A 12,151-nucleotide genomic window follows, 5' to 3' on the forward strand; every position below is an offset into this window, starting at 1 on the left:
TCACTCTATATAGTTTTCCAGCATCAAAAAGCCCTGCTTCTTTACATGGAATACCAGAGAAAAAGCTGTTTTCCTACATTCCGTTCTGTATCCTCTCCTTTGCTAGCCCTACTTCACTTATCATCCATGGCAAAAGGAGTGGGGAGAAAGAATGAAAATAGCTCCTCTGTTGCCATTCTCTGGAGAATCAGAGAACTGTCATCAGAAAACCCTCTACTTCAGTGTTTCTCAACCTTGGTGACTTTGTCCTGTGGACTTCAACTCCCAGAATTCCCCAGCCTGCTGGGAGATTCTGGGAGTTGAAGTCCACAGGACTTAAAGTCGCCAAGGTTGAGAAACACTGCTCTACTTTTTCCCCCCAGCCAGGACTGGGTCTCTTCTCTTCCCCCTTCTTTTCCTTCCGCTACAGTTTAACTATATTTGATCATCTTGGACTAGAAATGTAGCATTGCTGAGCTGGGCTTTGTCCTAGAAGCAGAATTTTCTAGAGGTTCTGGTTTTAGGATCCTAGCCAGCAGGCTGAACAACAACAACAACAACAACAACAACATCCCTTAGGTGCAATGCAAACATTCTACTTGGAATCTTTTCCTTCCTTCCTTCCTTCCTTCCTTCCTTCCTTCCTTCCTTCCTTCCTTCCTTCCTTCCTTCCTTCCTTCCTTCCTTCCTTCCTTCCTCCCTCCCTCCCTCCCTCCCTCCCTCCCTCCCTCCCTCCCTCCCTCCCTCCCTCATTTCCCCTGTAAGTGAAGTAGGAGGAGAGAAGCTGTAGGCACAGAAGTAGCAAAGAGGGTTTTTTGTGGGATCAGTTTACAATCCCACAGGGTGGTGTCGCAAACATACAGCAGAGCCTACACTGCTTTTGCTGCCATCAACTGGCACCAAAGGAAATATGACCGCCTGTCAATCCTTATGCAGACCAATTCTGCTTCAAAGGAGAATAAAGGTTGGGAAGGTAGCCAGTGCTTCTTTAAGTCATTATGCATTTCTGCAGGCTCCTATGCTGGGCAATAATATTATAGAAGAGCCAGGGAAGTTACTTTTCATTCATTAGAATACAGTATTTGGTTTTGTTTTAGAGTTCCACAAAACTACACTAAAGAAAAAACAACAACAATAGGAATTTCCGTGCCCTCTGAATATGCTTATGAAAAGCATTCACGTTCTTTATCACTTTGCTAAAAAGGCTATCATCTACAATACATTCTTTTTACCCAGAATCCCACTACCAAGGTTATTATTGTGGATTTCCAAATGGGCTGACATGACAGAGTCTGGCTTGCTTGATCCACCTGGCAAGTTCACGGTGGAGGCAGGTTATAAACCAGGCATTTCCTTCCTCAGAGTTTTACCCTGTTGATAGATCTTGTATGGGGTATGAATCACGGCTGACCAAGAATCAAATCTATAAAGATGTAGCGCGCCCTATAATTGTGCATAAATTTATATAGTGCAAGACTGAAGCCAAGCTAAGAAAATTCAGTATTTAGAAGCAATAAAAGTAGTAGTACTAGTAATAATGGGCCTGGGTATCTCACATCAAATTAGCTGCCTTTATGATCCCCGAGCTCTTACATAAAGCTATAATATAATTGAGCAGCATCCTAGTACTATGGAAAGATTCCAGAAGGTTTGGAAAGCCCCACCACCACCACCATCATAAACATTTACAGGAAATCCCTCAAAAATCTAGAACAAGGGAGGAGAGAGCTGCATATGTGGAAGGTGCCCAAGTCTGAACTAAAGCAGAACAAACAGGATTAGGACATATGAAAGTGGTACAATAGAGGACCATCAAGCCCAAACCCAAGAGAAGACACTGTGAGGTCCAACTGAGTCCAATCCCATATTCTAATTACACATAGAAATGCTCTTTTGAGACTGCCTTCTTCTCTTAGCCTGAGATTGACCTACCCAGTAAGATCTAGAAGAGAAGGCTTCCACTGGATCCCAATTGCTACGTTATGCTTCCATTTGGCAGTTTATGGTGACCTTCTAAGTCATTTTCATCTCATCTGGAAGAGCCTTCTGCAGAGAACAAATAATTTCTAATTCAGATTTTCAAATAGTTTTGAAGAGCTGATTTTTCCAGAGGACTTTTGAAATGTGACTTGTGCAGTAGCGAAATTCATTTTTTTTTACTACCAGTTCTGTGAGCATGGCTTGGTGGGCTTGGTGTGGCTTGGTGGGCATGGCTTGGTGGGCGTGACAGGAGAATGATACTGCAAAATCTCCATTCCCACCCCACTCTGGGGCCAGCCAGAGGTGGCATTTTCCAGTTCTCCGAACTACTCAAAATTTCTGCTACCGGTTCTCCAAACTACTCAAAATTTCCATCACCAGTTCTTCAGAAACTGTCAGAACCTGCTGGATTTCACCCCTGCTTTTGTGTTTATTCTGTTATTCTATGGTATTGTCTTGTTCTTGGGTGATGCGCCTTGCTGCTCTGATGTGATTGTTGTTATATTGTTTTGCTGTTTTATTCATGTTATTGGATCTGGGAACTCTGTGTACTATTGAAGTGGTATTAAAGTCCTAATAAATGGGTAAAAACATAAGTATTTGTCAACAGGAAATATTTACTTTTATAATACATGTTACTATCAAGTTAAGTTCCTTTCCTCTAATGTTCCACTCTGATAAGGAATGGCTCAAATATAATCTCTAGCATAGGGATGGACGATTTTATTCACACTGCAGGCCATATCTGAGTTTTGAAAGACTTGCTGAGAGCTATGTTCTATGAAGTGGACAAGTTCAGAACAAAAATTTAAATTGAATTAAATGCAGCTAATAGGATTATTTTCCCATGTATTTAATAACTCCCACTTCTTTTGCTTTGAGAATTACAGTTTAGCAGGTACTTTTAGGATGCTACCTCACTTCTAGTACCTTAAAATTGCAATATGGTCATGAGAAGTCAAAGCTTCAAGCATGTTTCACTTCCCTAGAACAAGAAGGAATAAAAACGCTTTTTGTTTTTTCTGTTTATTGTTTTAAAAATTAAGCTTCTCTGAAGCTTTTCTTCTGCTCCATGGGAATACAGGAAATATCTAATCTTGATGGGACAATGAGAGCAAAGGCTTAGAGCTTTTGTCATCTCAATAATTCCCTCACTTCACTCTGTCACTTAATGGCTTCCCAAAAATTAAATAAATAGCTAAGACTAGCAAGGGTGTGGACTAGAGCCGAGTTGGTGCAGTGGTTAGAGTACAGTACTGCTGATTACTTCAGCTGGCTGCTAGCTGCAGTTCAGCAGTTCAAATCTCACTGGCTCAAGGTTGACTCAGTCTTCCATCCTTCTGAGGTGGGTAAAATGAGGACCCAGATTGTTGGGTGGCAATATGCTGACTCTATAAACTGCTTAGAGAGGGCTGTAAAAGCACTATGAAGCAGTATATAAGTCTAAGTGCTATTGCTAATATAGTGCCTTCCAGATGTGTTAGAGCACAATTCCCATCAATCCTAACTGAGGATGATGGGACGAGAGTTAACAGTCAAGGTGTCCTGAAGGTAGGGAAACAGGGATCTCTCCTATCTCCATGCTCCTAACTTGGTTGTCTAGAGAAGAGGGGAGGAAAACAATTTCTGTGTATTTTTTGTATAACTTGTTATGGTAAAAACAAAAGAAAGATAATGGAGAAGGAGAAATAGCTGCTCTCACCTAAGCCATTGCCAGATTCACATTGGCACAATACAACATACATTGCATGGGGCAAGTTGGCACCAAATAACAACCTATCAGTCCCTGGAATACATATCCTGACTGAAAGTCAACAGCTTTCACCCAAAATGTGCAATGTTTTTGGGCCAAGGGCTGTCTTCATGCTGACGGCTGCATTTCATGAAACACATGTAGCCGGGGGGGGGGGGGGATCTAATTTCATTTCATTCACATGTAATTAAAATCACATTTATTTAGTTAAATAGAGCTCACGTGATAACTCCCCTTCTGTCATATTAAAAAATCACAGCTAGATAATCATTATTGAAGATTGTCAGAGAATTTGCATGGAAGGATTTCAGATGAGGCATAGATCTATATTGTGGTCCAAATATATTTAGGTACACAAATAGGAATACTAGTAAGTATTACTAGTATTCCTATTTGTACTAGTAAGGAAAAAGAGAAAAACTCCCTTGCACAGAAAGGGAACATTTTGAACATTTCTTGGCTTCTAACCAAGATGGATTTGATTTAAATCAAGTTGGTTTAAATCATGATTTAAATCGCAAGTAAAAAGGCTTGATTTAAATCAACTCAATTTAAATCATAATTTTTAAAGAGCAATTTTTTTTAAAAAAAATTGGATTTTATTTATTTATTTATTTTTAAATCATCCTGCTTCTAACCCAGCCTGGAGATTTGAACACTTTCTTTTCGTGTCTAAAAATCTTATAGAAATTTTGCCTTGGAACTCCACATACAACCACTTAACAGGAGAAGAAAATGTGAGCTTGTCTATAGGGAAGCCTGGCACCTGATGGTAGCAAGTTGCTGCTTGCTGTGTTACTCATTTACAGTATAAGATTGGCATGGCATACATGGTATGTTTGAAGGGTGGTGACGTCATGCCTTCCTTTTATGTATAGCAGACAGTAAAACTGCCATCACTCATTGTGTAATGTTGCTACTACAAGAGTAAAGCAAAAAAAAAAAAAAAAAGTCCCAACTACATTTCTTTAATACTTTTATTTTTTCCCCTCCCCTTCCCATGTTGATCAAAGAACACAATAAAGATTTACTTACCTACTATTGCTATGAATGAATGGCACATGAATGTAATTAATGATAGGATTCCTGGTCATTTTGAAACCAAGAGGCCTCAGTCTGCAAGTTGAACACCATACCGGTCAGGCTTAAAAGCAAACGATGATTGAAACTAGAAAATTCACTTATTTTCTCATCTTTCCACTATAAATTTCTTCAATCTATTCTCTTTTTTACTCCCTGCAAGCCACCTGAAGTTACATGCACATTTTATGTGCCTTTCTCCTCATACATTTTGTATGGGCCTTTTCATAACATGCCCAGTTGCATATTGGTGTGTACTTTTCTGTAATACCACTTTTCTGTATTACTGTCTTATATTGTATTTTGCACTCTTTAATATTAAGTGCCTAATGTTATGTGTCTGGAATGTTGCAATGCAGTTTGCAATTCATAAATGCATACTGATAGGCGCACATTACTGGCACTGATAGTGGCATGAAACTCTGTTCCATTTTATTTACAGGCATTGGAAGAATGAACAGGCAACCTTCATACTGAAACACAAATCAAACAAATCCCTCCCACCCCTCACAATGAAAAAAAAATGCAAGATCTGTCTAACTCAGAATGAAAGTGAGAAAAATATTGGGGGCCCATCCCTAAACCAACAATACCATTATCAGTTTTTTGAACTTCCAGTGCAGATGTTAAATCTGATAGGCATGTGTCTGCCCTGGACGTCCACCTTGCAGCAAAAATGACCCTGAAATCAGAATAGAATAGAATAGAATGAGTAGGGTAGAGTAGAGTAGAGTAGAGTAGAGTAAAATAGAATAGAATAGAATAGAATAACAGAGTTGGAAGGGACCTTGGAGGTCTTCTAGTCCAACCCCCTGCTTAGGCAGGAAACCCTATACCATTTCAGACAAAGCTATAACAATGAATGACATCTCTTGGCAAGTACTTCCTTATTCTTTTCTTTTTTTTATCCCATGTCATCTTTTATCACAGGGTTAGGCAATAACCAGAAGTTTGGAATTGCAACTAAACCTGAGATAACATGACCAATTGTCAAAGATTGTGACATTAAAAGCAACATCACTGGGGGAATGCCCCATTGCTTAGTCCACACTCCTACAAAGATTAGCCCTTTCCAAAGAGATAACCAAGCATTCTGAAGACATGACACTTTAAAAAAAACAATAAAAACACACGTACACAACTATTTCATGACTTTCCCGCTTTAATTTGAACTTATTTTCCTCATAAAAAATAATGTTTCAGGAAGATGAGATCCTAAAGAGGTGCTTTGCTTTCTGAAAAATGTCAGCTTGTTCTTCTAAGTTCCTTCAGGGGTGCCAAATGATTTTGGGTGCGGTAGAAGAGTTGTTGTAAAGGAACATTAAAAGAGTTATTCATCCTTGAATGGCAGACAAACCAAAAACATTGGCATCCAAGTGTTTTTGTAAGTCTCCAACAACAAGTTCCTTCTTGGAATTGTCTTGAATTCCAGATCCCTCTTGACTATTGCAGAAGAGTTTATGAAAAAAAAGTCACTCAGTGCATGTGATATATTGCCACACACTTGCCTCAGTAAAGTCACAAACAGTCCCTGCAGAGTGCCACCTGTCCCTTCTGGTAATCACGGCATGGGCAGAGGCGCTGGTACTTGGTATTGCATCCAGCACAGCTGAATAACAGATGATCCTTCTGAAGGTAGCATTCCCGGACATTTTCAGCCACAGCTGGATAAAGGTGATTCATCTCAGACTCTGTGCTATCACAAACAATGTTGAGCCTAGAAAGTGAAAGAAAGACTCGGTAAGAACTTTTTCATGGTATAGTTTAACATGGCTCTTGAGCAGTGGTGGGATTCAATATTTTTTTTACTACTGGTTCTGTGGGCATGGCTTGGTGGGCGTGGCTTGGTGGGCGTGGCTTGGTGGGCATGGCAGGGGAAGGTTACTGCAAAATCCCCATTCCCTCCTGATCAGCTGGGACTCGGGAGGCAGAGAATACATGGGGTGGGGCCAGTCAGAGGTGGTATTTACTGGTTCTCCAAACTATTCACAATTTCTGCTACCAGTTCTCCAGAACTGGTTAGAACCTGCTGAATACCACCTCTGCTCCAATGAGCTTCTCTGGCTGAGGGTGGTCCAGACTCTGAAGCTGAGTCTATCTATTCTAGTCCAATATCTTAACCTTTCATCACACTGGGTCTCTAATAGTAACACTTGATGTTTTCTCTCTGGACTTTAGTGAAAGTTACCGAGTAATACAGTATATTTGTTTGTTTGTTTATTAGAATTTATAGGCCGCCCTTTTCCCTGAGGGGACTCAGGGCGGCTTACATAAAGTAAGGAGGGGAGCCTTAGCTGACAATTAGGAGCCATCCAGTTCTATTAAACTACAACTTCTACAACTGTTTGTCATTGACCTGGCCGACAAGGGTTGATGGGAGCTGGAATTCAGACAATCTGAAAGGTCCCATGTTGCAGCCTCTGCTCTAGCTTTGCCTTGCCTTCTACTCAGTAAATGGCCTGCCATCTCTTTAATAAACTATGATTTGAACTAGTGATTCTGAACCAGCATTTTCTCTAAAATAGTTGAATTTTAAGAAGCTAAAGGAGCTTAGCAAGTGGAATCTGAGCTCTGGCTCTTATTTATCATATAAAAATGTCACTTGGACTCAAATTGCCTGCTTGGCCGCCGTGACAAAAATGATAATGCACCCATTTTAATTGTCCAGAGCTATGTATGGAGCTGGGTGGCAGATTTATGTTCTATTAAAATGTCAGTGCCTGTGTGTTCCAAATGCATGCTCACAGACAGAGGGATAAAAAGGGAAGGAGATGAGAAGAGAATAATGGTACCTCAAAAACCCAACATTTTTTCAGCTGAATAAAGCTATTGACGCTCAATACAACTGGAAGGTCTGTCCAAATATTATTATTTTTTGTCTGATGCATTGTGTGCAAAGGACACTAAACAAATGTCAGGGAGACATGTGTGGGCAGGGGGGGGGAAACCCTTTTAAAGTAGGAAATAAACAGCTAAAGTCTCTGGACTAGGAGAGAGGCTTGTGAGATTTACTCTATGTTCTACTGGCTGCAAACTGTGAGTCAAATGCAGCTAGAAGTAGATATGCACATGGCTTTAAGATAGAACAAAGAGATTTTCTATGGTTTTCCATAGAAAACTTATCTCTGGTTACCACAATAATTTTTCATGACATTAGCTTAATTTGTGGAAGGGGCTTCATTTTGTTGACATTGCCACATTATTTGCTTTTAGTAAATAATGTGGCAGCAAACATATACAAATCACTGAAAAATGTACCCATTAACTCAAGACTAACTTGAAGAGTTAAGAACTGTGGTTAGAATGCAGTCTTGCAGGCTAATTCTGCTGACTGCCAGCAATTCGATCATCTCTGGCTCAAGGTTGACTCAGCTTTCCATCCTTCCGAGTTCGGTAAAATGAGGAGCCAGATTGTTGGGGGCAATAGGCTGACTCTGTAAACTGCTTAGAGAGGGCTGTAAAGCACTGTGAAGCAGTATATAAGTCTAAGTGCCATTGCTAACTCCTGCCTATCCTTAAGCTAATTGGGCCAAGAGAGCAAAACAGCTTTTGAATTAGGGCAGATATGGAGAAACATTGTTTTCCAGCTGTAGCTGAACTGCAATTACTAACATCAACAAGCATTTCCAACACTGAGTGATTCTAAGAGTTGTAGTTCTGCCATATTTCAAAGATTAGGGACTCCTTATTCATGAAACATGGATTGTTATCTCCTGCTTAGCCTTCCCCCAAACTTTAGCTCCCTAGATATTTTGAGACAATCAATATTGATAGCTGCAGAATTCTGGGAGTGGTCATTTCAACGGATCTGAGAGGAAAAGGTTGGAGAAGGATGGCATAAAATTTTGTGTAATGATTATTTATTGGCATTATCAATTAAATATGACAGAATAATTAAAACATTAACATTTGATTCATATTCAACAGATTCCCCTCCTCCTCCTCTTCCTCCTCCACCAACCACCCCAACAGAATTTCTACAACTCCCTATGAAACGAAGCCATCTGCAAATTTCAGACTCAGGCATTAAAGTGCAAGTTTTGAAACAGAAATCTGAAACTGTGAAAAGCTTAACACGCCACCCTCTTCAAATTTGCCATAAGACTCCATCTGGGATACAAAACATTAATTTTCAATATAGTCTTGCCTAAATGTCAAAACTCAGCATCAGTACAGATAATGGTAATAAGGTGACCTTTACTGCTTCTCCCAAATCAACTTCCAAAGCCTGCATTGGAATTTTACATCTTTAAAGCTCCGTAAAGAAGAGGAGAACTTCCTTGGTTGGGAGAATAAGGGAAGGACATAAGAAAGCTCGCCAACTTACTGCTGGAACACTTCTTTTTTGTTCAGGAACTTGAAAAACTCAGGCTCACAGACTAAATTGTGCTGCTGGCAAGTTCTGGTGCATGCTTGGCCAGACTCAGATAGCCACACCTGCAGGGACTTGACTGGGGGCCAAGCTGGAAGATGGCTGCTGGTTATATTATGAGACCATACCAGGGCAGTTGAATTGAGTTGCAGGATGAAAGGACTGAGAGAGCTTTGCATAGTCGGACTGCTGGACCTGTCTGGTAGAGCAGCAGTAGCACAGAAATCCTATCCAATTGGAGAAGGGAGAAAAATAGCATTTGTTACATAGATATTTCAAAAGACAGTGCTGCAAATTGTCACCTGATCTGATTTCTCCAAACCTGGTTCTTTCCAGACATTTTTGGTTATAACTCCCACAATTACTAGCCAGCATGTTGCCTAAGAATCCTGGAAACTGTAATCCCAACACATCCAGAAGATGCCAAATTATACCAAGGACAAATTTGAATATCACACCTCCCTCCTCCCCTATTCTCTTAAGACTGCAACTAAATTCAGACGCCATAGTTTTAATGTAATTTTCTTTTTTTCCTCACACCTTTTTGATTATCAACTTGCCAGGTGCAAAATTCTGGAGTACATATAAGCTTACATATTGCTTTCTGATCTTGAACTGGCCTAATAAAAATAATTACTATGCATGGGAAAGTGTTTCCCTCATTCAATTGCATGTTACAATAGATCTCTACATGAATAGAGGCTGACACAACCTCTATATCGTACAAGTTAAATGCAACCTTTTTTCTCCAAAATTTGAATGCATTGTTGTTCAGAGATGAAAAATAGGAAAACAGTAAGCATGGCAAGCATAGACATTTGAATAATGTTCCCATTGCTTCAGTGCTACTTTTCCCCCAAGTCACTCTCTCTCAGCCCAATCCACCTCACGGAGTTGTTGTTGTGGCAGGATATAAATAAATACAGAAAACACTGATTACCTGAACTCTATATTTGGCCAGATGATTCTACAGGTAAATAAATATTCAGATTCTTCTAATATTTCAGTTTGTGACTGTTGTTCTATCTACTTTCAGCAAAATGAGCTGCTCTAGCCAGCTATATAAGCATTTGAAAATTAAAGTAACAAAACCAGAGAAGGCTGTTTACAAAAACTAAATGCCTCCAGCTAGTAATTTCTAGTAATTGAAAAATATTGATAAGAAATGGAAGTTACATGCTGTAACTATTAAAGTCAAGGCAAAGTCCGGAAGACCAAGAAAGAAATATCTTTGCCAGAACTGTCTTGAAGCAGATCAGATCTGCAACACAAAACCTGTAGGTCACTGCAAATAACCATCCAAAATGTTTGACTGAGGTTGGAGGGGTTGTCCACAGAATGGCATTGCTTATACTGTGCATGGGACATGAATCTGAAGGAAACCTTTTCTCCAATCTCTCATCATCTAGTATCTGTAAATAGCTGCACATAAATATTAAATGTGCATTAAAATTTGCAGAAATGTTCCATGATTCTTTGAATTATGGTGCTGGAGAGGACTACTACGAGTCCCTTGGACTGCAAGGTGATCAAACCGGTCAGTCCTAGAGGAGATCAGCCCTGATTGTTCTTTAGAAGGACAGGTCCTGAAGATGAAACTCAAGTACCTTGGCCACCTAATGAGAAGGAAGGACTCACAGGAGAAGAGCCTAATGCTGGGAATGATTGAGGGCAAAGGAAGAAGGGGACGACAGAGAATGAGGTAGCTGGATGGAATCACTGAAGCAGTAGGCATGAGCTTAAATGGACTCCAGAGGATGGTAGAGGTCAGGAAGGCCTGAAGGAACGTTGTCCTTGGGGATGTGTTGGGTCGAACACGACTTCGCAACTTACAATAACATGCCATGATTAAATCATTACATATGGCAGCGCTGCTACTGTTCACTGAGGAGTCTTTGAAGGATACATTTTCGCCAGAGATGCCTACATTTTTGCCTGCAACTACAATAAAGCCTGTTTCTTACGGCCAACAAAACCACCCTTGCTTTTATGCAAAAGTAAGAACTTAAATTCTGTTAATCCTGTTCTTTAATAGAATCAGTCTTATCCATATCCTCCCATAGGTAAGTGCCACAGAGTTGGTAGGTATTACTGTAGAGAGAGAAATATAGCTATGTTAAATGGAGTTTATAACCACTTCCAGAAACTTCTCGTGTCTGTTAAGAGAGGGAGACTGAATTCCAGGATCACTGGCAGTGGCTTTTTAATAGATCGATATCAACCTTGTGATGTGATGTGGTGAATATTTGGTAGTCATTTTTTTAAAGCAGTCTTTAATTATATCTAAAATCAACTGAAATTACTCAAAACTATGGATCTAATATGCCTTGTTACATCTATTTATCCTCTGCTGTGAAGCTGCTGATATGCTTTCCAGAATAGACTTTTCCCTTCTTGAGGTGCAAAACACTTTTCCATAGTATTGACATGATCACAGAATAAGGGAGAAAAATTTACACTCTGCTTTCTGTGCACAAAAGGGTGCTAAGTTACACCCTTAGTTTTTATTCCAACAATAATCATATTATTTCAAGGATTAAAAATGGAACAGTGCACTCTCTGTCATATCAAAGCACATCATTTTTCCAATTAGCAAATAGAAAAATAAGTGTTGAAAATAGTAACTGTCATTAACTGTGGATAGAGAGAATCAAATTATACAGGAATAGATTAAACATGTTTCGGGGGGAGGGGGAGCTTGAGAGAAAATATACATTTAAAATAGCATTTTCCCATTTTAATAGCTCAAAGTTTGCCAAAGTTTCCAACACGGCCAAGAATTGGCAGGAAAGGGATTCAATTTTACTGATCATTTGGAAAATCAAAATATCTCATGTAGAATTTCTTCCAGATTCCTTCTCCATATTTTTATTTTTCCATTTCTGGAGCCTCAAAAGAAGGGAAGAAAAACTCCCTTTCCATAGTCGCCCACTAAGAGAGATAGAATTGAATAACAGAGTTGGAAGGTACCTTGGAGGTCTTCTAGT

At 39.7% G+C, this 12,151-nt stretch overlaps 1 protein-coding gene across 1 annotated transcript in view; it reads right to left on the reverse strand.

The window, feature by feature from the left end:
- Nucleotides 1–4,819: 4,819 nt before the first annotated feature.
- The window catches only part of MGAT5B (alpha-1,6-mannosylglycoprotein 6-beta-N-acetylglucosaminyltransferase B), a 267,796-nt gene continuing 260,464 nt past the window's right edge, over nt 4,820–12,151 (reverse strand). The window contains exons 17-18 of the mRNA XM_014059247.2: nt 9,120–9,391; nt 4,820–6,509 (exon numbers count right to left, since the gene is read on the reverse strand). Coding sequence (XP_013914722.2) covers nt 6,311–6,509; nt 9,120–9,391 — 471 coding nt within the window. The 3' untranslated portion in view covers nt 4,820–6,310. The remainder of the gene's footprint in view (nt 6,510–9,119; nt 9,392–12,151) is intronic.

Source organism: Thamnophis sirtalis, unplaced genomic scaffold (genome assembly GCF_051295495.1).
Source record: "Thamnophis sirtalis isolate CommonGarterSnake01/CBP01778 unplaced genomic scaffold, rThaSir2_p1.2 scaffold_3, whole genome shotgun sequence".
Lineage (NCBI taxonomy): Eukaryota > Metazoa > Chordata > Lepidosauria > Squamata > Natricidae > Thamnophis > Thamnophis sirtalis.